Source organism: Anguilla rostrata, chromosome 11 (assembly GCF_018555375.3).
Source record: "Anguilla rostrata isolate EN2019 chromosome 11, ASM1855537v3, whole genome shotgun sequence".
Taxonomy (NCBI): Eukaryota; Metazoa; Chordata; class Actinopteri; order Anguilliformes; family Anguillidae; genus Anguilla; species Anguilla rostrata.
Genome location: NC_057943.1, coordinates 41503531 through 41529867, shown reverse-complemented (window position 1 = coordinate 41529867; position 26337 = coordinate 41503531). Strand labels below are relative to the sequence as shown.

General features: G+C 54.5%; 1 protein-coding gene across 4 annotated transcripts in view; it reads left to right on the top strand.

Annotated features, from left to right (window-relative positions):
• LOC135234980 (monocarboxylate transporter 1-like) overlaps positions 1 to 26028 on the top strand; it is a 43077-nt gene extending 17049 nt beyond the window's left edge. Inside the window, exons 1-5 of one of the 4 annotated variants that reach the window (XM_064300153.1) lie at positions 1835 to 1992; positions 6238 to 6496; positions 19924 to 20067; positions 22473 to 23273; positions 25683 to 26028. In XM_064300153.1, coding sequence (XP_064156223.1) covers positions 6280 to 6496; positions 19924 to 20067; positions 22473 to 23273; positions 25683 to 25912 — 1392 coding nt within the window. In that variant the 5' untranslated portion in view covers positions 1835 to 1992; positions 6238 to 6279 and the 3' untranslated portion in view covers positions 25913 to 26028. Of the gene's footprint in view, positions 1 to 1834; positions 1993 to 6237; positions 6497 to 19923; positions 20068 to 22472; positions 23274 to 25682 lie in introns of those variants that run through there. The other 3 variants (XM_064300155.1, XM_064300154.1, XM_064300152.1) reach the window with 3 other exon arrangements.
• Positions 26029 to 26337: the final 309 nt, after the last annotated feature.

The window sequence follows — 26337 nt, the reverse complement described above, 5'->3', positions numbered from 1 at the left end:
CAAGAGCCTGAGGGTGGAGGAGCTCTTTCAGAGACCGGGGCATGAGCCTGAGGGTGGAGGAGCTCTCTCAGAGACCGGGGCATGAGCCTGAGGGTGGAGGAGCTCTTTCAGAGACCGGGGCATGAGCCTGGGGGTGGAGGAGCTCTTTCAGAGACCGGGGCATGAGCCTGAGGGTGGAGGAGCTCTTTCAGAGACCGGGGCATGAGCCTGAGGGTGGAGGAGCTCTTTCAGAGACCGGGGCACGAGCCTGAGGGTGGAGGAGCTCTCTCAGAGACCGGGGCACGAGCCTGAGGGTGGAGGAGCTCTTTCAGAGACCGGGGCATGAGCCTGAGGGTGGAGGAGCTCTTTCAGAGACCGGGGCATGAGCCTGAGGGTGGAGGAGCTCTTTCAGAGACCGGGGCATGAGCCTGAGGGTGGAGGAGCTCTTTCAGAGACCGGGGCATGAGCCTGAGGGTGGAGGAGCTCTTTCAGAGACCGGGGCATGAGCCTGAGGGTGGAGGAGCTCTTTCAGAGACCGGGGCATGAGCCTGAGGGTGGAGGAGCTCTTTCAGAGACCGGGGCATGAGCCTGAGGGTGGAGGAGCTCTTTCAGAGACCGGGGCATGAGCCTGAGGGTGGAGGAGCTCTTTCAGAGACCGGGGCATGAGCCTGAGGGTGGAGGAGCTCTTTCAGAGGGCATGAGCCTGAGGGTGGAGGAGCTCTTTCAGAGACCGGGGCATGAGCCTGAGGGTGGAGGAGCTCTTTCAGAGACCGGGGCATGAGCCTGAGGGTGGAGGAGCTCTTTCAGAGACCGGGGCATGAGCCTGAGGGTGGAGGAGCTCTTTCAGAGACCGGGGCATGAGCCTGAGGGTGGAGGAGCTCTTTCAGAGACCAGGGCATGAGCCTGAGGGTGGAGGAGCTCGTTCAGAGACCGGGGCATGAGCCTGAGGGTGGAGGAGCTCTTTCAGAGGGCATGAGCCTGAGGGTGGAGGAGCTCTTTCAGAGGGCATGAGCCTGAGGGTGGAGGAGCTCTTTCAGAGACCGGGGCATGAGCCTGAGGGTGGAGGAGCTCTTTCAGAGGGCATGAGCCTGAGGGTGGAGGAGCTCTTTCAGAGACCGGGGCATGAGCCTGAGGGTGGAGGAGCTCTTTCAGAGCACTGATGAGCTCACACCCAGCCTTGCTATGCGTCCCCATCTCCGGGGACGGTGGCTGGGACAGTACTGACTCCCTTGTAGTCCAGGATGTATGTGCTCTGCTGCTGTGGGTGACCTATAGCCCCTTATTTGTATCCCGGTTAGCAGGCTAATCGACGGCTAGCAGAGCAGGTTTATCGGCGCACTGCAGACGCGTTTCCTATCTTTGCCCGGCAGAATCTCACGTAAGCTCAGGCGCCGTACGTGTGTGCTGGATACATCCCTTCACTCTAGTGTTTCTTTTGCGCCTCTACATCATGAAACCTATGCACTTGTTGTACGTCGCTCTGGATAAGAGCGTCTGCTAAATGCCTATAATGTAATGTAATGTAATGTAATGTGCTGGCCACGCCAGAGAGGAGGAGGAGGAGGGAGGGGGCTTTAGGGAGGGGCGGAATTCCCGGCAGCCAATGAGGGGAGAGCCTGAACTCGCCAATTAGGACCGTGGTGCCCCAGAGTCCATTGGGTGGTCCGTGCAACTGCGCGAAACATGAAACAGGACGCAAACTTTTTTTTTTTCCCCTCTCTCTCGCTTTCTCTCTCTCTCTCTCTCTCTGTCTCTCTCTCTCTCTCTGTCTCTCTCTTCCTGCTCGGCTGAGCGAGAGCCCGGTTTTTTTTTGTTGTTTTGTTTTTTTTCCCCGGAAGCGGCGGTGCGGTCTGTGAGGTCAGCGGCGGCTCTGGGGTCAGTGCAGACCTGACGCCGCCTCAGCCACAGAGGCAGCCGCTCCGTCCACGCCGGCGCTCGAACCCTGAGGCAGTACCGCCGAGAGCAGCAGCCCCGACCCCCGGACACGTCTGCGCGTTACGGGCTCAGCCAGAGGTAGGAGGCGCAGCGTGAAACCAGCGCGGGCTCGCGCTCCGCTGGAAGACAGATTCAGATCTCCGAGGAGATGCGGGTGGATTCGCTTTCAGAAACAAGCGTTTGAAACCGTTTAGCGCGCGTGAACTTTAGCGACAGGCACGCGGCAGTCGGTGTTTGATGCTGGCTTTTTTTTTTCCGCTCTTAGTTTATTATTTTTTTTGACTCGATGTTTGTCTCGTGTTCAGTGCAGTGTTGAGCGGTGAGCAGGTGAAATGCACCACGTACGGATGGTGATGTCACCCCTGTGCCTCGTTTAAAACCTACACGAAAACCACGGTGAAGATGAACACGTGTTGCACTTTCAGCTGTGTTATTACTGAGGCAGAATTTCATGTGTTTTGGCCAGGATTCATATATTTGTGCTTAAATTGTACACCAGGAGAAAGGCAAGCATTCACTGTTTTATTCACAGTTTGGAGTCCATTTGAGTGCACTTGCCAAATTGTGCTTGTGAATGAAGTATTTCACTTTGCCTTTGTTTAACGGTTTAAGGTTAACAGAATTCTTTTTTCCAGCGATGAATTGGTGTGAAAGTGTGGGTAAGGAATGCATGGGATTGTATCGGCAGATGTAGGAGATGATGAGTTGGTCAGATGTGGCCAGCTTAGCGGGAGTTTGACCAGAACAGCCCTGCTCTTTTGAATGTGTTGCGCTGACTGGGCTGAGGTCCCGTCCCGCACGTGCTTGGTCCCAGTGCTGCATCCCCTGGGGCGGGGGGGGGGGGGCATGGAGCTCTGTGTTCTCTGGCCACGTGCTGCGTGTGTGTCTGCCCCCCCTGCCCCCCTCTCCGGGTGCCTCGGTCACTGTTGACAGAGCGCCCGCTCCCCGTCCCGTTTGGGGAATGACATGTGCCGGCAGTCCCCCGACAGGCCCCCCCCCCCCCCGCGCGCTCCGCAGCTATGCGAGGCCCGGAGGCAGCACGGAACAGGACGGGCGCTGGCCCCGGACCCGGTCCCCACGGGGCCACGGCTAATTCGGGATGCCCCGGTCAGCCGGGGAGAGCTATTGTCAGATCTTCCATTACAAGCCCGCTCGTGTCATGTAATACTGCCCACCTTTAAATAAACCCGCCCCTCCATTTTTTAAATGAAGTGCAAAGGGTTTGCTGTCTCAGTCTAATGCGTCTGGCTGGCTGCATCTCGTTATTTAGGAGACCCTGATTGATGGCGATGAGTGTGCCTGTTGGAGGGGGGGGGGGGGGGACGTGTCCCATTCCAGCACAGGACCTGAATCATTTTCACCCACAATGCACCCTGAATTGTCCGTGCTTCCTGAATGTCGGTAAACTTAACAATTGGCTACGCCAAATAGCTTTATCAGATTGAGGCAGAATGAGCTGTTATCTCTTGCACCTCCTGGCTTGGTAAACACTTGAACAAATGTTGGAGCTTCCCAAATGGATGCAGATGGGCTAGCCTGGCTACCACCGAGGTGTGTTACTCATTGACTCTCGTTTATTGTTCGTAGAGGTTTATTGAGACCATTTTTGCTTAGACTTTAAACTTAACAATATTCATCCAGTCTTAATGTCTTCGAGTGTGTTGAAGCCGTAGGGCGTGGTAACCCGGTCCTTGTTTGATTTTAATTGCTATTGTAAGGCGAAAGTGCGGCCTTTGTGATGCTCTGGAGAACAATGAGGAAAGTCGGCTCGGTCGGCTCAACGTTTTTGATGGCCGTTGTGAAACAGGCTTTAGATACTGGGCTCTGTGACCACCCAAACACCTTTCCCCTGTTCTTTTTTTTTCTTTTTCTGAAAAGCCTTTCGAGTTCCCTCCTGTTAAATTTTAATTTATGAAGTCGTTGAAGCTTCCGAAACCAGGCCAGGAAATCTGGCAGGGAGGGAAGACAATGTGCCAAGACAAGCGCTGTCATTGGCTGTTAACAATGTTACGAAATTCCGGTGCGTTCCCTGCCAGTGAGATTTAGGCTACATAAACCCCGCCCTCACCAACAGAAAGGATCAAATTAAATATATTTCACAATATAGTGACAAACAGGCTAATTCTTGCCTTCAGTTAGGCAGTATGTTCTTTTTAAAAAATGCACTGTTGTGAAATGTATTGATCACTACATTTTCGAAAATGTATTGATCAGTGAGGCCTTTTTCTATCTGACCTCTGGGAAAGCTTCTGTATTTCACTAGCGTCTCTCATTAAGAGAATACTCTTGCAGAAACAGGATTTTCTTAGGGGAGGGGGGGGGATAGATGTCAGTTTATTGCCAGTGACTTTAGGCAGAAAGAGTGGTTTGCAGAATCTTTGCCTTGTAATGTCCATCATCCGCGGCGTCTAACTGCAGGGCGCTACGAAACACCTACGGCCGTGTACGAATCATCCGCCCCCTTGTTACTTGGCAACCACAGACGGTTCTTCAGAGATCAAGCGCAAGTTGACTTTCCGCGTTCGGTCGGGTTCAGACCAGGACCCCGCTGCCCGTCGCCTGGGCGACCGACAGACAGCAAGGCGTCACCTGGGTCTGCGGAGGCGAAGGCCGCGTTTGACCCTAAGGGCTTCCTGTCCTCGTGAGACGGAACGCTTCCCAGGGAGGTGCGCTGTGCCAGGAAGCCCAGCTCCTGACTGGAGATGCTGACTGGCGTGCTCCTTTTCTTTTTTTCTTTTTTAAACCCGCAGAAAATATGTCGGAGGCTCTCCATTCATCAACTCCCAGGTCTCCCTCGCAGGGCCGGGCCCCGGGCCGACGCCCAGCGATAAAAAGCCGTCTGGCTGCCGCTTACCTGACTGCCTCTCCCGTTCTTTTCCATCCAAACTAACTGACTCCGCGCTTGCCTGTACCAGGCTTCAGCCTCGACGCGCGCCCCCCCTCCCCACGTCCAGAGCTCTCGAGGGTCCCGCCTCAGCCAGCGCAGCCCCACTAAATCACCGGCGCTCACCTTTGGCTAGCCTTTCCCCCGAAGCCGCTAAGCTGGCGGAGCTCGGCCGCCGCTCAGGGGGTTTGATTGATGGGCGCGCTTTGTGGACCGCTCGCCGGGGCCCTCCGGCTGCGGGCCTGCCGCAATCCATCATGCCCCGAAGCGGAGGATCCTGGGAGTCCGCCCCCAGAAACTCAGGCGGGACCCGGTGCAGTCTGGGAACGGTTTGCGCCGCCCCAGATTTTTCGGGTGATGGACGACCTCAGCGTAACCCCCGACTCGGGGGGCGAAAGGTCACAGAGAACCATGTCAATCTCGTTTTCCTGGAACGCAGGTCTGGTGGAATGAGGAGTGGGCGGGACTTAGTCGAGCAGCAGCTCTGTGGCCTCACACTAACTCAGGGTTAAATAGCTGGTGGAAAGCCAGTTCTCAGAAAATGGGCTGCTTTTCAGAGGAATTCTGCAGATTCCTTCCTCGACTAGCCCCAGTTTAAGGGACCCCAGACAGTCCTCGCCCTTTGGCAGGGGTCACAGGTCACCTGAACACCCAGCATCCAGTGGGGGGGAAAGGCTAGGTGTGGACATACTCCATTTAATTAAGACCTCTGGTCTGAAGACGCCCAGAGGTTCTCGGACTGTCTCTGACTTCCCCTCCCCCGTAGAACTTTTTTATGTGATGAAATTCCTGCGGTTGTGCTGAAATGCTCTGCTCTCAGGCCGGTCGGGGGGCCTCTCCTCGGATCGGGGGGCCTTGGCGGTAATCTGGGCCAGGAGGCGGGTTACCCTGTAAGCCGGAGCCCGCAGTGCCTGGAGAAGGAATGACCAACTCAAAGTCCTGTCTCGGTGCCGTGGTTGTAATTGCACTCAAAAGTTAAACAGTTACAGGAGTCGAACATACGGTAATGATGCCAGTACAAGGTTGTTCAGTATGTCCCCTTCCCTCCCCCCCCTCCTCCTCCTCCTCCTCCTTCCGCTTCAATGCGCCACTGTCCCTCGCTCTGTGTGCACTCACATCGCTGGCTTTAACGCCGCACGCCACCGGGCTCATTTTCAGGGGCGCAAGCTCCTCCTCGTCGGGTGAGTGCTCATCAGAACCCAGGTTCTGAATCTCGGATGCTTTAAAATGTGGATTTTTAAATTGCTTGTGTTAGTTTAATTTGTTACAGAGAGCATTCTGAGTGTGGTGTCAGCAGTGAGAGAAAGTTTAGTAGGAGTGGCCAGGAGCAGCGTGGGAGGGGCCTGCCCTCCCTGGCCGAGGCCGCCTGTATAAAGTTTATAGGGAGCTGTTCGCATCGAGCACTGTTATCACCTGACCCGCGCCTCTCCTTCTCCCAGCAGCCGACCGGCCCGCCAGAGAGAGACCCAGAGAGAGCAGCCATGGCGCCAGCCGTCGGAGGACCCGTGGGCTACACACCGCCCGAGGGCGGCTGGGGCTGGGCGGTGGTGGTGGGGGCCTTCATCTCCATCGGCTTCTCCTACGCCTTCCCCAAGTCCATCACCGTCTTCTTCAAGGAGATCGAGGTCATCTTCAACGCCACCAGCAGCCAGGTGTCCTGGATCTCGTCCATCATGCTGGCGGTCATGTACGGCGGGGGTGAGTACGGTCGACGGGGTGGGGGCGGGAGGGGTCGGCGGGGGGGGGGGCAGGTCCTGAAGGGGCAGGTTCTGGTTGGCCAGAGCGGTTTAAAATGCTGTGCTATTACAGCACAGTGTCCGTTGTCACAGTAACGCCCCTTCACCAACAATCCTAGGATTACGTGGAATTAGAATCATAGAGTTAGAACCTATCCCCTTTAACGGTGGGGAGGCGGGACCCCCAGCTGCGTACTGCTGAGTGCGAGGGAGGCGCGGCTAAATGAGACGCTGGCGGAGGAAGGAGCGGTTTTTGGCGACCGGTTCTGAGGCAGGGGTGCACGGGCCTGCATCCGTGGAGGGACAGAGGGGCAGCAGTTTGAGGACGGCCCGGGAGGTGGGCAAAGGTGGCGCGATGTGTCAGATTTAGGAGGGAGAAGTCCCGGACGGAGCGGCAGCAGCAGCAGCCAATCCGAAACCGAATACCGCTTCCGTATCGAGTTACGGCAGGAGGGGGGGCGATGTGTCCAATTCACGGGATGTCCCACGCTGCACGAGAGCCAAGTTCATTGGTTCTGATTGTTGTTGGGTTATTTTCGGTGTGCTGATTGGATAGAGGAGCTGTGCTGTCCTATAGCGGTGTCCTTCGTAGCCCCCCCACGTTTGCAGTGTGGGGACCTGCACTGTTAGCCCAGGCGGTCAGACGCTAGCCCCAGGGGCTGGCCTGCCATTAAAGGGCTGTGATGGACATGACCTCGGCACATTATCTCTGTCACAAGGTCAGGTCTGTCACAAGGTCATGTCTTTCACAAGGTCACATCTGTCACAAGGTCATGTCTTTCACAAGGTCACATCTGTCACAAGGTCACATCAGTCACAAGGTCATGTCTTTCACAAGGTCACATCTGTCACAAGGTCACATCAGTCACAAGGTCAGGTCTGTCACAAGGTCACGTCAGTCACAAGGTCACATCAGTCACAAGGTCACGTCTGTCACAAGGCCACATCAGTCACAAGGTCACATCAGTCACAAGGTCACATCTGTCACAAGGTCACGTCAGTCACAAGGTCAGGTCTGTCACAAAGTCACATCAGTCACAGGGTCACATCAGTCACAAGGTCACATCTGTCACAAGGTCACGTCAGTCACAAGGTCAGGTCTGTCACAAAGTCACATCAGTCACAGGGTCACGTCTGTCACAAGGTCACATCAGTCACAGGGTCACATCAGTCACAAGGTTACGTCTGTCACAAGGTCACATCAGTCACAGGGTCACGTCAGTCACAAGGTCAGGTCTGTCACAAGGTCAGGTCTGTCACAAGGTCACGTCTGTCACAAGGTCACGTCTGTCACAAGGTCACATCAGTCACAAGGTCACATCTGTCACAAGGTCACATCAGTCACAAGGTCACATCAGTCACAAGGTCACGTCTGTCACAAGGTCACGTCAGTCACAAGGTCAGGTCTGTCACAAAGTCACATCAGTCACAAGGTCACATCAGTCACAAGGTCACATCTGTCACAAGGTCACGTCAGTCACAAGGTCAGGTCTGTCACAAGGTCACATCAGTCACAGGGTCACGTCTGTCACAAGGTCACGTCTGTCACAAGGTCACATCAGTCACAGGGTCACATCAGTCACAAGGTTACGTCTGTCACAAGGTCACATCAGTCACAAGGTCACATCAGTCACAAGGTCACGTCTGTCACAAGGTCACGTCAGTCACAAGGTCAGGTCTGTCACAAGGTGACATTCACACGCTAGCACACAGGGCATAACCCCTTCCCAGGATGCAGTGCTGCCGTCGTACAATGCGAGGATGCAGAACTTTCTCTTGACGGCTTCCATAAAAACTCACTTTAAAAGGAGAATGAGTCCCGTAAGTATGGCACTCGCATTGATTGTGAATAAACAGGAATTTTTTCCTTCTGTTCAAGGTCAGTCTGAGCCAAAATATACAGGGCGCTGCGCATAATAGGCTGATTGTTACGGAGTGCCAGAGACACATCAAAGGCTGTGGTGTAATAAACGAGCCTATTCAAGTCTTTCTTTTGGGTGCTAACGACCTTTTTCCTCTTTTTCTGAAGTTTTGTGCTTTTGCTTTGTTTGATACACCCATTTTTTTAATGTCCTATAGCTCAGACGATTGTTTCGGCGTTTTAATCGTATAGCAGAGGCCACGGGGGAGAGCGGGAGGAAGGGAACACGTATTGAAGTTTGAGAAACGGTGGTTCGCCCCGAGGTCAAGCCCCACGTGTTCCCGTGTATAACGTTCCTGAGGAAGTCCTCTCATCGAACGCTTCAAACGGAGAAAAGGAGCCCGTCGCTCTCGGCCTCGCTCGCCCGCCCGCCCGCGTCTCTCACCGAGATCTTCCCGCTCTTTTATCGAGGCCTCCTGGCGGCGGCTTGAAAGCGAGCGTCGAGATGAGGATGCCGGTAATCCCGCTCCTCCCTCCCTCTCCGCTCGTACGCTCGGTCGATGCCCACGGAGGGAGAAGGCTCCCTTTTTACGCAGGTCTTCAGATCTGCTCGAGAGGTCCCATACGCCTGATTTTATTCAGGCCTACTCCCGTGTTATTTTTTCCCCTTTGCTGCCTTGCTTTCCGGCTTAGCGTTCCGTTTCAGAGGCCACGGCGAACGAGCGTGGACGAATGGGAGGCCAGCCGTTGACGCTTTGCGCCAGATGGACGAATCACGGCAGTGAACGGAGTGACGGACGGGTCTCCTCGGCCAATCAATGGCGCCTCTGCTGTTTGGGCATTTAGCAGTGAGGGCACAGTTTGGCACCGAGCGGCCATTTTGTTCAGTACACGAGGGTCCTGCATGACTGCTGCAAATGCAAATGTACATCTCAGATGCAGCAGAATGCAGCTCGGCACTGCTACCTATTCATTTTTTTTTAAAGATGGAACTTAGCCAGTGGCATAAACTGAAAGTGGCCAACGCAAAGGCGACGGAAGAGCCAAGCTGAAGAGAAATATACTTTTTCCCACACAGTAGGCTCTGTGGCATTTGAATGGGCTTGAACCATCATTTGCATATCATTCTGAATGGATTAGTGATTGTGGCAGCATGTCACAAGAACACATGTCACATTTCACTAGAATGTTCCACTGAGAAGTGACACAGTGGGGTTGGGTGCAACCAGGACACTGTCTCATATTAATGTAAACATGGTGTTTTATATCATGTATACACTTCACAGGTGACATTCACACAGTCATGGTTAGGAGATATTTGTTAATAACACATTTGTTTTGAGTGGTAATTCTGTGTACTCTGAGTCGTTCCGAGTACCACTTGATTTGGTGTAACACCACTTGGTTTTATTCTTTGTTTTTCTGTAAACATACGCAGCCGGTACAGATCCCAGATAAATACGGATTACAGTACGATTTCAGGTTACTGTACCGCATGTTCCAACGCTGCTGCAGTGCTTTGTCATACTGCTGCCCAGTGTTTTCTGATAAGGCATTTTCTGCTGTGTCTACAGTAAAGTGATGACTCATTACGGAAATGCATTTATTTTTAGTCTCCTGATACTATGTCAGGGACCAGGGCTCTCTGAGCTGGCGTTACCTGTGAAACTGGTCATATTGTGAAATTAGCGCTGGGTGTTCCTGCATGGAAGCGCTAACATGCTAACCCCAGGGCAATGCTTGTGCTTCACACAGTGACTCACGACTGTCATACGTGAGCAACCTCACGGATTTCCCAGGCACTGGTTAACAGACCAGTTGGCTGCCTGTTGGTTGCCATGTTACTGATCCCGTAAACTTCATCACAGAACGTTTTCTGACGGGAGATCCGCCCTCCTTTTGTGCTTTCGGCTGTATTGAGAGGGGTAGAGAGCAGAGAGCATAACGGACCGCGTGGAAACCGTTGGGAGAGTGGCGTAGCGTGGATCGAACCCCCTCCCGCGGTGGGGGTGGGAAATGCTCTGTGCTTTAGGCCCGGCTCTGTCTCCCCCACAGCCAATCAGAGCGGTCCTCCCGGGCGCGCCCGGTTCACACGGGTCGAACAGGGCTTTGGTGGCCGTCCCAGCGGCAGGAGGTGTGCCGCGTTCGCCCCTCGCACCTCTGCTTGCCCCCCTTCTGCCGCTCGCACGGAGTCGTAAAACGAGCAGGAATGCGCCGGACCTTTGACCTTTGACCTTTGACCCCTGCTTTCTGCAGGAGGCCGTGTCGGGGCTCGACGGGCGTGTCGGGGTCGGGAATTTCGTTTCGCTCTTCTCGCTGCGGCTGACGCGCCCTGCGGGTCGAAGGCCGATCCGTTCGCCGTCTCCGGAGGGCAAGGGGCCGGTCTTGCGAAACGCGGGGTCGCCAGCGCTCCTCGTAGGGGGTCGGACGTCCCGCCGCAGACAGCACGTGCTCGCGTCTGCAGTCCTCGTGAACTTCGGTTGGTACAAAGCTGCGCACTTCTCACCCATCAGAAGATGCCCCGCGATACGCTCTCATTTCACGCTTGCATTTGGTGATTGTATTTTTATCACCGTTCCTTTGCATTTTTGTGCCAAGGGACTAGAAGTGAAAACAGGGTATGGAGCTGCTGGAGAGGATGCACTGGAGCTGTTTCTGATATGTGATTGCTATGAATTATCGCTTTTTACTAAAAGATAAGTAGCTAAGGCTGACAGTGCCGTGGGGTTGGTCAGGGCAGTGGGGTTGCGGCTCGGATATCGCCTGTTGGGTTCCTAAGTGGGGCATTACCGTTGTATTTTTGAGCAAGCTGCTTAACCTGATTTGCTTCAGTAAATATCCAGGCTAAATGTACAAATTCAGAACTGTGTAAGTTTCTGTGCATGAGAGTGTCTGCTAAATCCCTAAATGTTACTAAGTGAACACAGCAAGATGGGCCTTATTATATCTGTTCAGAACAGACGCAGTCAGTATAAAATTGAACTCGGCTGTGATGTTTTGGACCCGTAAAATGCGAAGCCAGGCAGATCATGCGAGAGATCACAAGACGGGGAAAAAAAAGAAAGAAAAAAAAAGGAAAATAAAGCCAGAGAAGGCGTGGGGGGGGGGAGGTGGCGGGGAGGCAGGTCCCAGAATAGCAACGCGTCATTGGTCCGTTTTCGCGGCATGACAGCGGCATCCTGTCATTGGCTGCCGGCTCACGTCTCGGCATGCACGGTCAGGGGCGGCGACCTTTTTTCGAGCCGTTTGCCGTGAGCTGGTGAGGCAACCGCGCTGAAATCGCAAAGGAAGCTCTGTGCCGCAGAAATGAGGTTTCGCAACCTGACGTCAGGGCGGATAATAAAAGTTTGTCACAGTGCGTTTTTTTTTCTCTGTCAGTCTGTAATCGTATCACCCAGTTGCAGCGCTAGCAGCGGAGAGGTCACATGACGAGCCGTCGTTTTCCTGTTTGTTTATGATTGGGCGTGCACCAGCTTTCAGGCCTGCCGAGCCTCTTTCTCTTCCTCTTCCTCTTGGCTTTCTTTGATGAGCACGGCGGATAAAAGGCAGCGACCGGTCCGTCCTGAGCCGTGTTTGCAGGCTCCCTGTTTAGTGTACCTCCCTGAGAAAACATATTTAATTTCTGGCCGGTCGTTTCCCTGGTCTGGGAGCTAAAGGCCCATCGCTGGTTTACCGCCCCAGGCAGTGAAAGCACACCGACCGGAAACAGAGGCGCAGTTTGCCTGCGTCCTCTCTGCTGCTCCACCCCGCGTCGGTTTGGGACAGAAAGCGCAGTTTGCATGCGTCCTCTCTGCTGCGCCACCCTGTGTCAGTTCAGGACAGATGGGCGCAGTTTGCATGCGTCCTCTCTGCTGCTCCACCCCGTGCTGGTTTGGGACAGAAAGCGCAGTTTGCCTGCGTCCTCTCTGCTGCTCCACCCCGTGTCGGTTCGGGACAGGGGGCGCAGTTTGCCTGCGTCCTCTCTGCTGCTCCACCCTGTGTCGGTTCGGGACAGGGGGCGCAGTTTGCCTGCGTCCTCTCTGCTGCTCCACCCCGTGTCAGTTCGGGACAGAAGGCGCAGTTTGCCTGCGTCCTCTCTGCTGCTCCACCCCGCGTCGGTTCGGGGCAGAGGCACAGTTTGCCTGCGTCCTCTCTGCTGCTCCACCCTGTGTCGGTTCGGGACAGAAAGCGCAGTTTGCCTGCGTCCTCTCTGCTGCTCCACCCCGTGTCAGTTCGGGACAGGGGGCGCAGTTTGCCTGCGTCCTCTCTGCTGCGCCACCCCGTGTCAGTTCGGGACAGACGGGCGCGGGCGAACGCGCGCCACGCTCTGAAATGCGTCGCGTCACACCGTCTCCGTCTCTCACGGCGGTGGCCTGCCGCTTAAACGCGCTGGCGTGGAATCGGTGGCGGACGCTCGAGCGCCCCGTTTGTCTGGGGGGGGGGTTTCCAGCGCACGAGCAGACGAGGGTACCCCAGCGAATACTAATCCTTCCCTCCGCGGGCAGCGCTGATGAAGTGCCTTCCAGCGCCGCTCCCAGACGCAGCCGGCGCCGCCGGCGGACCCCCGGGGTCCGTCCTCCCGCTGGAACTGCGCCCGAACGGGACGAGGCTCCCCCTAGAGACCCCCGCAGACCCACCCGAACGCGAACCGGGTCCCTGCCGAGCCTCCCTCTGAAACAAGCGTGTCGCCGCGAATGGGAAGTCTGTTTGGAGCCGTCGTTTGATTTCAGTTCCTCGGTCTGTGTTGTTCTGTCGCAGGAAAGATGATTGTGGATGGCTGCTTTTGAGCGGTGCTAACTCAGCTGAGCCTGGAAATGCTTTCGGGCTAACGGTAGCTTGCGCTCATTTGCATGAAAAGTGGCCATCTGCTCCACGGGTGTCCCGTGTCTGTGTTCAGGTGTAGAACCCGCAAACCGTTTAGAACAGGGCTGTCTGACGTTATCTGAGAAGGGCCGGTGCGGGTGCGGGCGCGGGTGTGGGTGCGGGTGCGGGTTTTTGTTTTGGCCCAGCGTCACAACAACCCGATTTAACTATGTAACTAATCACGGTCTTCCAGTCAAGACCTTGATAAGTGGAGTGGGCTGTCTTAGCGCTGGGCTAGAACAGAAATCTGCACCCACACCGGCCCTGTTCAGATTACATCAGACAGCCCTGGTGCAAAAGAGCACAGCCGCGCTCAAGCTAATCGGAAACCTGGAAGAGGTTTGCGGCTGGACCCACATGCCCCCCCCGCCACACCGTGGAGTCACGGCTCCGGTTTTAGAACGTGACCCCGTTTCCCTCCGAAAGGTTGTCTCTGCTCCCACCCCCAAACCCCCCCCCCCCCCCCACCTGAGAGGAAGCGGGGGGGAGAGAAACCGCGTCTTTGTGCCGTTTGCTTTTTTTATGCGTTTCCCTTTATCTGTGCCTGCATCAGCGGCGACCGCGCCTCCTTCGGGCCAGTGGGGACGAGTGAGGACAGACGGCTTTTAGGAAAAGGCTGTCAGGGCTGATTTGCATCCGGCAGTTGGGCCAGATCGTGCGTGTTGGCACAGACCCCGGGTTCACCTGAGCCTCCCCCCAAACCCCCGGGGCAGCTGAAACTTTGCGGGGCGCTCGCGTATTTGGAAGCGAAAAGCCTTGTCCTATCTGACCAAACAGCTCCTGGGCCTGCTACGGTATTCGCCGAACTAGCATTAGCATTGTTTGCTCTGCTGTGGATGCCAGTGGTGATTTTGTCGGAGGACAAAGGTTTAGTCAGGAAGTGAAAAGTAGGAGAAACCGAAGATGAGTCTGTTCAAAACTGGCAAAGCCAGATTCTGATAGGGTCGGACATGTCCTTAAAGCTTTGAGAGGAAAGTTTCACACGTTCTCTGGATGGTCACGGCGTCATGTTATATTATCACAGCGGCTCGTTTGGGTTTATAGAGCCTTATCGACCTCGGGACCCGTCACCGTGTCATTTGCTCGTAACCTTCACCGGGAAAGCACAGCCCTACATTCCGGCTCCCATAAAAGGAGCCGCAAATCAGTTTCCACCGCGGCCAGCTGACGCGATGGGCCGAGGTGGAAACTGGGCCGGCTTCCCTGTCGTCCTGGAATTCCGGCTGGGAGCACGGAGCTATATATGGTGACCGAGCGGGGGAGCGAGCGAGCCGGGAGGCTACGCCGAACGGGGCGTCCTGACTGGACCAGGGTCCGGCCGTGTCCTCTCAAACAATAACCAACGGAAACGTGACCGGCCATGTGAAATGCTTCCGGTGTTCCGGTAAAACATCACTGATATGTGTGTCGCTTGCTGAGAAGACAGCCAATCAGCAGCAAGGTCGTGCAGCTTCTATGTGATTTGTTTTTTTTCAGTTACATGGAAGCTGCAAGGCCTTGCTGCTGATTGGCTGTCTCATAACGATTCGATAGATATTGAATGTTTTTTTGTTTTTGTTTTTTTAAATCCCGGAAGCATTTCACCTGGCCTCTGATGTTTGGTTGTTTCCTGCCGCCTCAGGTATGATTAAAGAAAAGAAAAAAGGTGAAAGATCTCCTATATGTCCCACGGCAGCGGTTATTGTTACTACGCTTTAAAAAAAAAAAAACTGATTCGATATATCATGCAGCCCGAACACTCGGTGTCATTAAGTAACAACTGATATTGATCTTAGCCTTATAAGAGAGCCCAGAAATGCCAGAAAACACACCCCGTTTCTTTACAGAACCGCCAGAGCCCTTTGGAACACCTGCATGTCTATTTTTATTCCACTACTTCCTGTCAGTAGCAGCGAGGCTGTTTAAAAGCCTCTCCTCTCCAGCTGTACCTCTACTGCATCTGTGTTTTGGTGGACCTTGATTATTGTGCCCTTCACATCTCCTGATTAAGCAAAACTGGAGTCCAGAGAGGTACAGAATGAAGTATCCAAACGAAGCTCGTTAGCCATGGGTTAGTCTGTATGGCTCCTCACCATTGTATGCAAATGAAGCTCGTTAGCCATTGGTTAGCCTGTACGGCTCCTCCCCATTGTATCCAAATGAAGCTTTCTAGCCATGGGTTAGCCTGTATGGCTCCTCACCATTGTATCCAATTGAAGCTTGTTAGCCGTGGGTTAGCCTGTATGGCTCCTCACCATTGTATGCAAATGAAGCTCGTTAGCCATGGGTTAGCCTGTACGGCTCCTCCCCATTGTATGCCAATGAAGCTCGTTAGCCATTGGTTAGCCTGTACGGCTCCTCCCCATTGTATCCAAATGAAGCTTGCTAGCCATGGGTTAGCCTGTATGGCTCCTCACCATTGTATCCAAATGAAGCTTGTTAGCCGTGGGTTAGCCTGTATGGCTCCTCCCCATTGTATCCAAATGAAGCTTGCTAGCCATGGGTTAGCCTGTATGGCTCCTCCCCATTGTATCCAAATAAAGCTTGCTAGCCATGGGTTAGCCTGAATGGCTCCTCACCATTTATCCAAATGAAGCTCGTTAGCCATGGGTTAGCCTGTGTGGCTCCTCCCCATTGTATCCAAATGAAGCTTGCTAGCCATGGGTTAGCCTGTATGGCTCCTCCCCATTGTATCCAAATGAAGCTTGTTAGCCGCGGGTTAGCCTGTGTGGGTCCTCATTAGCTTTGTGCTGGCCTGCCTCCAGGTGTGCGCGCCAGCTCCCTTTAAGCCCTCAGACAGAACACAGAGAGACCAAACAGGCCGTTCATTGTGAGCTTCCCCTCACCTCTCAAATGGAGGAAGGTCTGGCTTAATTACATTATCTTACAATCCCTGAGCAGATGCTCTCATCCAGAGCGACTCACAGAAGTGGAGAACACCAGCGTTCGTCTCAGGAGGACAAAAGTGTTGCCAAGAAGGCACAGAAAGCCTGTTTGTAATCATTAGCTGTACGGATATCCAGACAAACCAGCAGTTAGAAATGTAAATAAAAGTAATGACCACTACACAGCTAGCTGATCTTTACATGGCTATACCTACAACATCGTTATCGCAAAAGGAAAAAGCACGTGCCTGGCACGTACAGCATCTTCAGGCGAAGGATCGCCATCCAGCTGAGGCCGTGGCTGAGAAATGTGTCCGGAAAATAAATCATCTATTTGACGTGATTTAAATCTCTGGCTGATTCACTAACACTAGAACACATAAATGGCATCGTGTTTGCTCTTAAATCCTACATATGAGAGAGCCACCTAGCTGGCGACTTGACAAACAAGCCAGTATTTACATATGAAATGTTAGACACCACCTAGGGATGTATGGGCTTCTCTGTGTGTGTGCTTAAATGTCATATAACTGTTTGCAGGTTGCTAGCTGCTTAGACCCAGCATTGCTGACTTTATTCAGCCACGTGCATTGCACGTTTTCTACCATGCTGCTTAAAGCTTTTGCCTTTATACAAATATATAGAGAGAGATATGGGCTTTGTTAGTTTTCCAGAGAACAGATACAAGTGCCCATTTAGTGGGGTGAATTGGGTAACGGTACTGTCTCTCTGCAGTGCCTCTAGCCTCTCACTCCTGACTCCAGGTCCTAATGACTGCGGTGCGTGTGCAGGGTGTACAGTAAGTGTAGGGTATCGTAAAGCCGGGATAAACCCCTTGAGCACCCTCACCTCCTCGCTCTGCCCAGGGAACGTGTTCGTTCGCGTCGCGCGCTTCGCAGAAGGCCTCGCAGCCACAGCCGTTAATTCCTAGCGGGGTGGATTCAGGCGGGCTTCTCAGATGTCTTTCGCTCACACGGTCACACGCCCAGGCTCTGACCAATCGGGGGCGAGATTGGAGTCACTGAAACAGGAGGAGGAAAAGGCAGGAACAGGACGGACTGGAATCCCTCAGTTTTAAGAACAGGACAGTGTGAGAGACTGTTCTGTACACTTAAAGCGGCTCACAAACATACAAGCACACACATGCATACATACACATGCATACACGCACACACACACTCTCACACAAACACACACACGCACACTCTCTCACACACACTCTCACACAAACACACACACGCACACTCTCTCACACACACTCACACAAACACACACACGCACACTCTCTCACACACACACACACACGCACACTCTCTCACACACACTCACACACACACACACTCTCACACAAACACACACACGCACACTCTCTCACACACACTCACACACACACACACTCTCACACAAACACACACAGACACATGCATACAGACACGCACACACACTCACACAAACACACACACACACTCTCTCTCTCTCAAATGCACACACACATGCGTACAGATACACACACACTCTCACACAAACACACGCACATGCACTCTCTCTCTCGCAAACTCACACACACATGCATACAGGTACACACACACTCTCTCTCACACAAACACACAAACTCTTTCTCACACGCACACACACATGCATGCACACACATTCATACAGACACGCACACACTCACACAAACACACACACACACATGCATACAGATACACACACACACACACACACTCTCACACACACACACACACACACTCTCTCTCACACACACACACACTCACACACACGCACACACACTCTGTTGTGAGGGACGGCTGCTTGTTGCACTTTGACCCAGCTGATGGTCTGTTGGTGAAGGTGAGCAGTAGGATCACAGCCCTTGCCCCCCACCCCTCCCACCAACCAACCATATTTCACACCCCCCTCCCCCTTTGGGAAGGCAGCAGGTGGGGTTACAGAAGAGAGGCCTTACAGCCCCCCTCCCCCCCGTAAGGGGGATTTCACGCTGTGGGGTTACAGAAGAGAGGCCTTACGGGCCTCCCCCCCGTAAGGGGGATTTCACGCTGTGGGGTTACAGAAGAGAGGCCTTACGGGCCTCCCCCCCGTATGGGGGATTTCACGCTGTGGGGCGGACGCAGCACTGTGGGGTTATATAAGGAGGTCCGTCACACGCACCCGAGGCCTTTCTGAAGCGCCCGCTGCGGACGGCGCAGGGGGCTCGCAGGAACGGGACCCCGGGATTGGCCGCCGCGCCGTAACCCTGGTAACCTGGGAGCCGCCCGTGGCGCTGGAGCGGAGACCTGAGACTCGACGCGGGAGGGCTCAGCTCCGCCCCCCGCTGCTCTGGGAACAGCGCGAGCTTCCGAATATCTCCCCCCTGCCCCCTGCCAACGCTACCCCCATTCATCCTCTCCTCTCTCCTCTCCTGTCCTCTCTCCTCTCCTCCCTGGTCCTCTCCTCTCTCCTCTTCTCTTCTCCTATCTTCTCTCTCTCTCCTGGTCCTCTCCCTCTCTCTCCCTATCTTCTCTCTCTCCTCCTGTCTCTCTCTCTCCTCTCTCCCCTCCTCTCTCCTCTCCTCCCTGGTCCTCTCCTCTCTCCTCTTCTCTTCTCCTATCCTCTCTCCTCTCCTCCCTGGTCCTCTCCTCTCTCCTCTTCTCTTCCCCTATCCTCTCTCCTCTCCTCCCTGGTCCTCTCCTCTCTCCTCTTCTCTTCTCCTATCCTCTCTCATCTCTCCTCTCTCCTGCACCCCCTCCTCTCACTCCCCTCCTCTCCTCGCTCTCTCTCCCCTCTTCTCTCTCCTATCCTCTCCTGTCTCCTGGTCCTCTCCTCCTCTTTTTCTTCTCTATCCTCTCTCCTCTCCTCCCTGGTCCTCTCCTCTCTCCTCTCCTCTTCTCCTATCCTCTCTCATCTTTCCTCTCTTCCCTGCTCCCCCCCCCTCCTCTCCTCTCCTCCCTTCCACTGGGTGTTGGAGACAGACGGGGCAGGGTGTGGGGGGGTGGCAGAGGCAGAAGAATAAAAGAATAAAAGCCGCTCATTAACGTCCTCGGTGTCGCTCTGGGGAGGAGAAAGAAAGGGAGCGTCCTCTAAAACCAAATTATGCGAAAGATTTTAATGAGCGAAGCGGGGCGTCTGGAGAGAGCCCGCCCCCACGTCGCCTCGGCGACAGACGCGCCGCTCGCGTCTCAGGTTGGGTTACCGCTAAACCTGGGACCAGGGGGCACCGAGGGGGTCCGGGGGGGGACCGGGGGGGGACCGGGGGGGGCCAGGGGGGCCCAGGGGGAACGAGAGGACCACGTTTCACGGCGGCTTCTCACAGAGTCGCCCAGCGGATCCTGCCTCGGCCGCACTGCTCTGTCCTCGTCCGTGCCGAGAGCTCCACCTGCTGGCAGCGAGTGCAAACTGCGATGTAGGGCCTGACGGGAAACGGTCTGGCAGTTATTGCACAACTTCACTTTGCACTGCCACAGATGCAAGAAACCTCACTGCAACGTGATTGTTCAGGGCAAATTCAACCGAGTAGGATTGTATATTATCATTAAGGTGTTATTAATATGTGGAAACAGTGAATGAATGTGTATATTGTAACATAAAAATGAATGAATACACTCAAATACCACTTTGCATTATGAAACGTTTGTGACGCGGGCTTGCCTGGTAAAGCCATCTAAACCCTTGGTGTGTGTAAAAGAGCATTCTTTCTTAAAGAAGACAACGGTGAAGAAGCGGAGGCTGTTTTAAGGGATTCCGTTTGATGGTGTTACACACACAGCGACTCACCCCGGATTTCTCTCTCTCTGCTCCGCTTCTCTCCTCCGCTTCTCTCCTCAGGACCAATCAGCAGCATCCTGGTGAACAAGTACGGCAGCCGTCCAATCATGATGATCGGGGGGTGCCTGTCGGGCTGTGGACTGGTGGCGGCCTCCTTCTGCAACACGGTGGAGGGGCTGTACTTCTGTGTGGGAGTGATCGGAGGTACGCGCTTGTTATGGGGGGAGAGGGTGGAGGGGCTGTACTTCTGTGTGGGAGTGATCGGAGGTATGTGCTTGTTATGGGGGGGGGAGAGGGTGGAGGGGCTGTACTTCTGTGTGGGAGTGATCGGAGGTATGCGCTTGTTATGGGGGGGGAGAGGGTGGAGGGGCTGTACTTCTGTGTGGGAGTGATCGGAGGTATGTGCTTGTTATGGGGGGGGAGAGGGTGGAGGGGCTGTACTTCTGTGTGGGAGTGATCGGAGGTACGCGCTTGTTATGGGGGGAGAGGGTGGAGGGGCTGTACTTCTGTGTGGGAGTGATCGGAGGTATGTGCTTGTTATGGGGGGGGAGAGGGTGGAGGGGCTGTACTTCTGTGTGGGAGTGATCGGAGGTATGTGCTTGTTATGGGGGGGGGAGGGTGGAGGGGCTGTACTTCTGTGTGGGAGTGATCGGAGGTATGTGCTTGTTATGGGGGGGGGAGGGTGGAGGGGCTGTACTTCTGTGTGGGAGTGATCGGAGGTATGTGCTTGTTATGGGGGGGAGAGGGTGGAGGGGCTGTACTTCTGTGTGGGAGTGATCGGAGGTATGTGCTTGTTATGGGGGGGAGGGTGGAGGGGCTGTACTTCTGTGTGGGAGTGATCGGAGGTATGTGCTTGTTATGGGGGGGGAGAGGGTGGAGGGGCTGTACTTCTGTGTGGGAGTGATCGGAGGTATGTGCTTGTTATGGGGGGGGGGAGAGGGTGGAGGGGCTGTACTTCTGTGTGGAAGTGATCGGAGGTATGTGCTTGTTATGGGGGGGGAGAGGGTGGAGGGGCTGTACTTCTGTGTGGGAGTGATCGGAGGTATGTGCTTGTTATGGGGGAGAGGGTGGAGGGGCTGTACTTCTGTGTGGGAGTGATCGGAGGTATGTGCTTGTTATGGGGGGGGGAGAGGGTGGAGGGGCTGTACTTCTGTGTGGGAGTGATCGGAGGTATGCGCTTGTTATGGGGGGGGGGGGACCCAGCTAACTCACAGGAACCCCGACACATTAGCCACAGTGTAGTTTCAGTTAGGTTAAGAAAAAAACTCTCTTTCCCAAGTTGCCCCTTGTGAGTGGCCCCTTGGGAAAGAACGGTTTGCACTGGCCAATCAGTGTCCTGGAGCCTTCTAGTTGGAAGAATTTGGTCCCTCTTGTGTTGATGTTTATGTGCGTTTATTTAGTTCTCCTGGGAATCTGGTGTTAGGTTTAATAATCCAATGTCTTTCTGTCCCGCGTCTGTCGTCTAGCTTACATTTCTTTGAAGGACCGATATTGTTTCAGCTGATTTTAGGTTAGGGTTAGGAGTGGTGTGTTGGGGTTAGGGTAGAGCAGTGATGTGTTGGGGTTAGGGTAGAGCAGTGGTGTGTTGGGGTTAGGGTTAGGTGTGGTGTGTTGGGGTCAGGGTTAGTAGTGGTGTGTTAGGGTTAGGTGTGGTGTGTTGGGGTCAGAGTTAGTAGTGGTGTGTTAGGGTTAGGTGTGGTGTTTTGGGGTTAGTAGTGGTGTGTTAGGGTTAGGAGTGGTGTGTTGGGGTTAGGGTTCGTAGTGGTGTGTTAGGGTTTGGTGTGGTGGGTTATGGTTAGGAGTGGTGTGGTGGGTTAGGGTTAGGAGTGGTGTGTTGGGGTTAGGGTTTGGTGTGGTGGGTTATGGTTAGGAGTGGTGTGGTGGGTTAGGGTTAGTAGTGGTGTGTTAGGGTTTGGTGTGGTGTGTTGGGGTTAGGGTTTGGTGTGGTGGGTTAGGGTTAGGAGTGGTGTGGTGGGTTAGGGTTAGGAGTGGTGTGTTGGGGTTAGGGTTAGTAGTGGTGTGTTAGGGTTAGGAGTGGTGTGTTAGGGTTAGGGTTAGTGGTGGTGTGGTAGGGTTAGGGTTAGGAGTGGTGTGTTAGGGTTAGGGTTAGTGGTAGTGTGTTAGGGTTAGGGTTAGTGGTGGTGTGTTGGGGTTAGTGGTGGTGTGTTAGGGTTAGGGTGTTAGGAGTGAGTGGTGGGTGGGATTAGGGTTAGGAGTGGTGTGTTGGGGTTAGGGTTAGTAGTGGTGTGTTAGGGTTAGGGTTAGGAGTGGTGTGTTGGGGTTAGGGTTAGCGGTGGTGTGTTGGGTCATTAATGGCAGTGTCGTTTTCTCTTACGGTCTCTGTCCCTGGCGGTCCGCTCAGCACTTGGCAGTTGAATCGCAGATTTCCTCCACGTGAGCTGGTGCTCCAGACAGTTATTAGGAGCTCAGACCTCGTCTGGAGCCTTCCTGTGGGTTCATGGCTGTTGGGAAGTGTCCAGGAGTGTTTGAGGCCATGAATATTTATACAGTGTGGTTTTTATCTGTCTGTCTGTCTTTCTATTAATCCATTCATTTATCCATTCATTTATTTATTTCCCCCCCCTCTCCCCCGTCTGGGTCGTGTTCAGGTCTGGGCCTGGCCTTCAACCTGAACCCCGCCCTGACCATGATCGGGAAGTACTTCTACAAGAGGCGCCCCATCGCCAACGGCATCGCCATGGCGGGCAGCCCCGTCTTCCTGTCCACGCTGGCGCCGCTCAACAGCTGGTTCTTCGACCAGTTCGGCTGGCGGGGCAGCTTCCTCATCCTGGGGGGCCTGCTGCTCAACTGCTGCGTGGCGGGGTCCCTGATGCGCCCCATCGGGCCCAAGCCCCAGCCGCCCGCCCCCGTGGAGGCGGCCAAGGGGCGGGCGGCGCCCGAGCCCCGGCGCACCCTCATGCAGCGGATCAACGCCATCATCGACCTCACCCTCTTCACGCACCGCGGCTTCCTGCTCTACCTGCTGGGCAACGTCATCATGTTCTTCGGCCTCTTCACGCCGCTGGTCTTCCTCAGCAACTACGCCAAGAGCAAGGACATCTCCAAGGAGAAGGCGGCCTTCCTGCTGTCGGTGCTGGCCTTCGTGGACATGGTGGCGCGGCCCTCCATGGGCCTGGTGGCCAACACGCGGCTGGTGCGCCCCCGGATCCAGTACTTCTTCGCCGCGTCGGTGCTCTACAACGGCGTGTGCCACGTGCTGGCGCCGCTGTCGGTGGACTACACGGGCTTCGTGGTCTACGCCATCTTCTTCGGCTTCGCCTTCGGCTGGCTCAGCTCGGTGCTGTTCGAGACGCTCATGGACCTGGTGGGCGCGCAGAGGTTCTCCAGCGCCGTGGGCCTGGTCACCATCGTGGAGTGCGGCCCGGTGCTGCTGGGCCCCCCCATGCTGGGTGAGACACCCCTCCCCCCCGTCGTCGTCCCTCTCTCCCCCTCCCCGTCCCCACCACACAGAACCCTGAGATAGCCGCTGAGAGAGCAGGAGATGCCTGTGTGTGTATGAATGTGCGTGTACGTGTGTGTGTGTGTGTGTGTGTGTGTGCGTGTGTGTGTGTGTGTATGAATGTGCGTGCACAAGTGTGTGTTTGTGTTGAGTTTGAGGGTTGAGTTGTATCCAGATTTTCACACCATCGTTGAAAAACCCCGGTGTCGATGTGCTCCATTTTAACGGTAGCAAGAGAAAAACGCCGCCCTGGTCGCACACTCGTAGTTCTGCTGTTCTTGCGCTATTTCGCTGATGCGCGCGGAGCAGGGTGATGAACTCAGGAGCGCACACGCCGCACAGTAATCCGCGTGACCCGCCTTCCGTTGCCATAAAGCACCGCCCCCCTTCGCCATCGCCACAGTGGGCGGGGTAACCTCATTTAAATCTCTGAGTTCCCTCTGCAAAGCCAGCGTGCTGCACACTGGAGCTGCCACGTTTTGTTTTGCAAAACAGGTCTTGGGCCTCCGTCGTGTTTACTCCTGCCGAATCTACTAGCCAGTAGGATTAAGTGTAACATATTGGTGGAAACTTGACCCCACAACATGGCGTACTCTGTGTGTACTGCAGTGCCACGGCCATGAACAGTGGCTCTTTAAGAAGAGATGCTTTTTTAAAGGAACGTTAATTCACACTTGAACTTTAAAATGGATCAGAATTTTTGCACATATGAACTACGGTATGTGGCATAAGTTCTTGGCCCAACCCTTTGCATGTGTGCTTATTTGACCCACTGCTGTTATGTATGAGCGAGGGTTCGGGTGGGTGTACTCTAGACAGGAAATGTTCTTAATTGTGTGTTAGTATGACTGTGTCCGTGTGTGCATGTGCATGCTTGTGTGCGTGTGTGAGTGTTAGTGTGAGTGTGTGTGTCCGTGTGTGTATGTGCATGCTTGTGTGCGTGTGTGAGTGTTAGTGTGAGTGTGTGTGTCCGTGTGTGCATGTGCATGCTTGTGTGCGTGTGTGAGTGTTAGTGTGAGTGTGTGTGTCCGTGTGTGCATGTGCATGCTTGTGTGCGTGTGTGAGTGTGAGTGTGTGTGTCCGTGTGTGTATGTGCGTGCTTGTGTGCGTGTGTGAGTGTTAGTGTGAGTGTTAGTGTGAGTGTGTGTGTCCGTATGTGCATGTGCATGCTTGTGTGCGAGTGTTAGTGTGAGTGTGTGTGTCCGTGTGTGCATGTGCATGCTTGTGTGCGTGTGTGAGTGTGTGTGTCCGTGTGTGTATGTGCATGCTTGTGTGCGTGTGTGCGTGCTAGTGTGAGTGTGTGTGTCCGTGTGTGTATGTGCATGCTTGTGTGCGTGTGTGAGTGTGTGTGTCCGTATGTGCATGCTTGTGTGCGTGTGTGAGTGTGTGAGTGTTAGTGTGAGTGTGTGTGTCCGTGTGTGTACGTGCATGCTTGTGTGCGTGTGTGAGTGTGTGTGTCCGTGTGTGTATGTGCATGCTTGTGTGCGTGTGTGAGTGTTAGTGTATGTGTGAGTGTGTGTGTGCGTGTGTGTGTGAGTGTTAGTGTGAGTGTGTGTGTCCGTGTGTGTATGTGCATGCTTGTGTGCTTGTGTGTGTGTGAGTGTTAGTGTGAGTGTGTGTGTCCGTGTGTGTATGTGCATGCTTGTGTGCGTGTGTGAGTGTTAGTGTGAGTGTGTGTGTCCGTGTGTGTATGTGCATGCTTGTGTGCGTGTGTGAGTGTTAGTGTGAGTGTGTGTGTCCGTGTGTGCATGTGCATGCTTGTGTGCGTGTGTGAGTGTTAGTGTGAGTGTGTGTGTCCGTATGTGCATGTGCATGCTTGTGTGCGTGTGTGAGTGTTAGTGTGAGTGTGTGTGTCCGTGTGTGCATGTGCATGCTTGTGTGAGTGTTAGTGTGAGTGTCCGTGTGTGCATGTGCATGCTTGTGTGCGTGTGTGAGTGTTAGTGTGAGTGTGTGTGTCCGTGTGTGCATGTGCATGCTTGTGTGCGTGTGTCAGTGTGAGTGTCCGTGTGTGCATGTGCATGCTTGTTAACATTAACATTACAGGCATTTAGCAGACGCTCTTATCCAGAGCGACTTACACAACTTTTTTACATAGCATTTTACATTGTATCCATTTATACAGCTGGATATATACTGAAGCAATTTCGGTTAAGTACCTTGCTCAAGGGTACAACAGCAGTGTCCTTACCCGGGAATCGAACCTGCGACCTTTCGGTTACAAGCCCAGTTCCTTACCCACTGTGCTACACTCCATCCGTGTGTGTGTGAGTGCGTATGTGAGTGTAAGTGTGTGTGTGTCCGTGTGTGCATGTGTATGTGCACGCACGTTTACCAGCCCGTCCGGTTTTGTCGCCCGCAGGCCGGCTGAACGACATCTACCACGACTACAAGTACACGTACCAGGCCTGCGGGATCATCCTGCTGGTGGCCAGCGTCTTCCTGTTCGTGGGCATGGGCATCAACTACCGCCTGCTTGAGAAGGAGAGGAAGGCCGAGGAGAGGAAGGCCAAGGCGGAGCCCAGGGACCCGGACGCGGCGGTGCCTCTGACCTCCGCCGGCGCGTCCAAAATGGCGGAAGACACGGTGTAGCGGGCCCTCCCCCCCCCCCGCGGGCCGCGGAGGGAAGGGGGCGGGCGTTCCTCTCCCGTCCCCGCCCCTCTCGTCCACACCGAGCGCGTGTACTGTACTAGATATTACCAGGAAATGTAGCCCCAAACGGGTTTGGCAGAGAGCAGTATTTATTCAGGAAGAGGTGACCATGCCCCCACTCCCCTGTCCCCACCGCTGTCCCTCTTACCAGCATTCCCCCCCGCCCCCCGAATCGCCCCCATAATCCCCACAGAAGTCTGCCAGGCTGAAGCCCAGCGTTCTCCGCGCGTTGCCTGAACGTTGCCGCTGTGTGAAGGTGTGTTCTTCCTCACGTTCTGCTAGCGTTGTGAGAACGCTGTTCTTTAGCCCTGAGGCTCAGCTCAGCTTCTGCACACAGCGGCTCGGGTCACTCAGGGTCCAGAGAG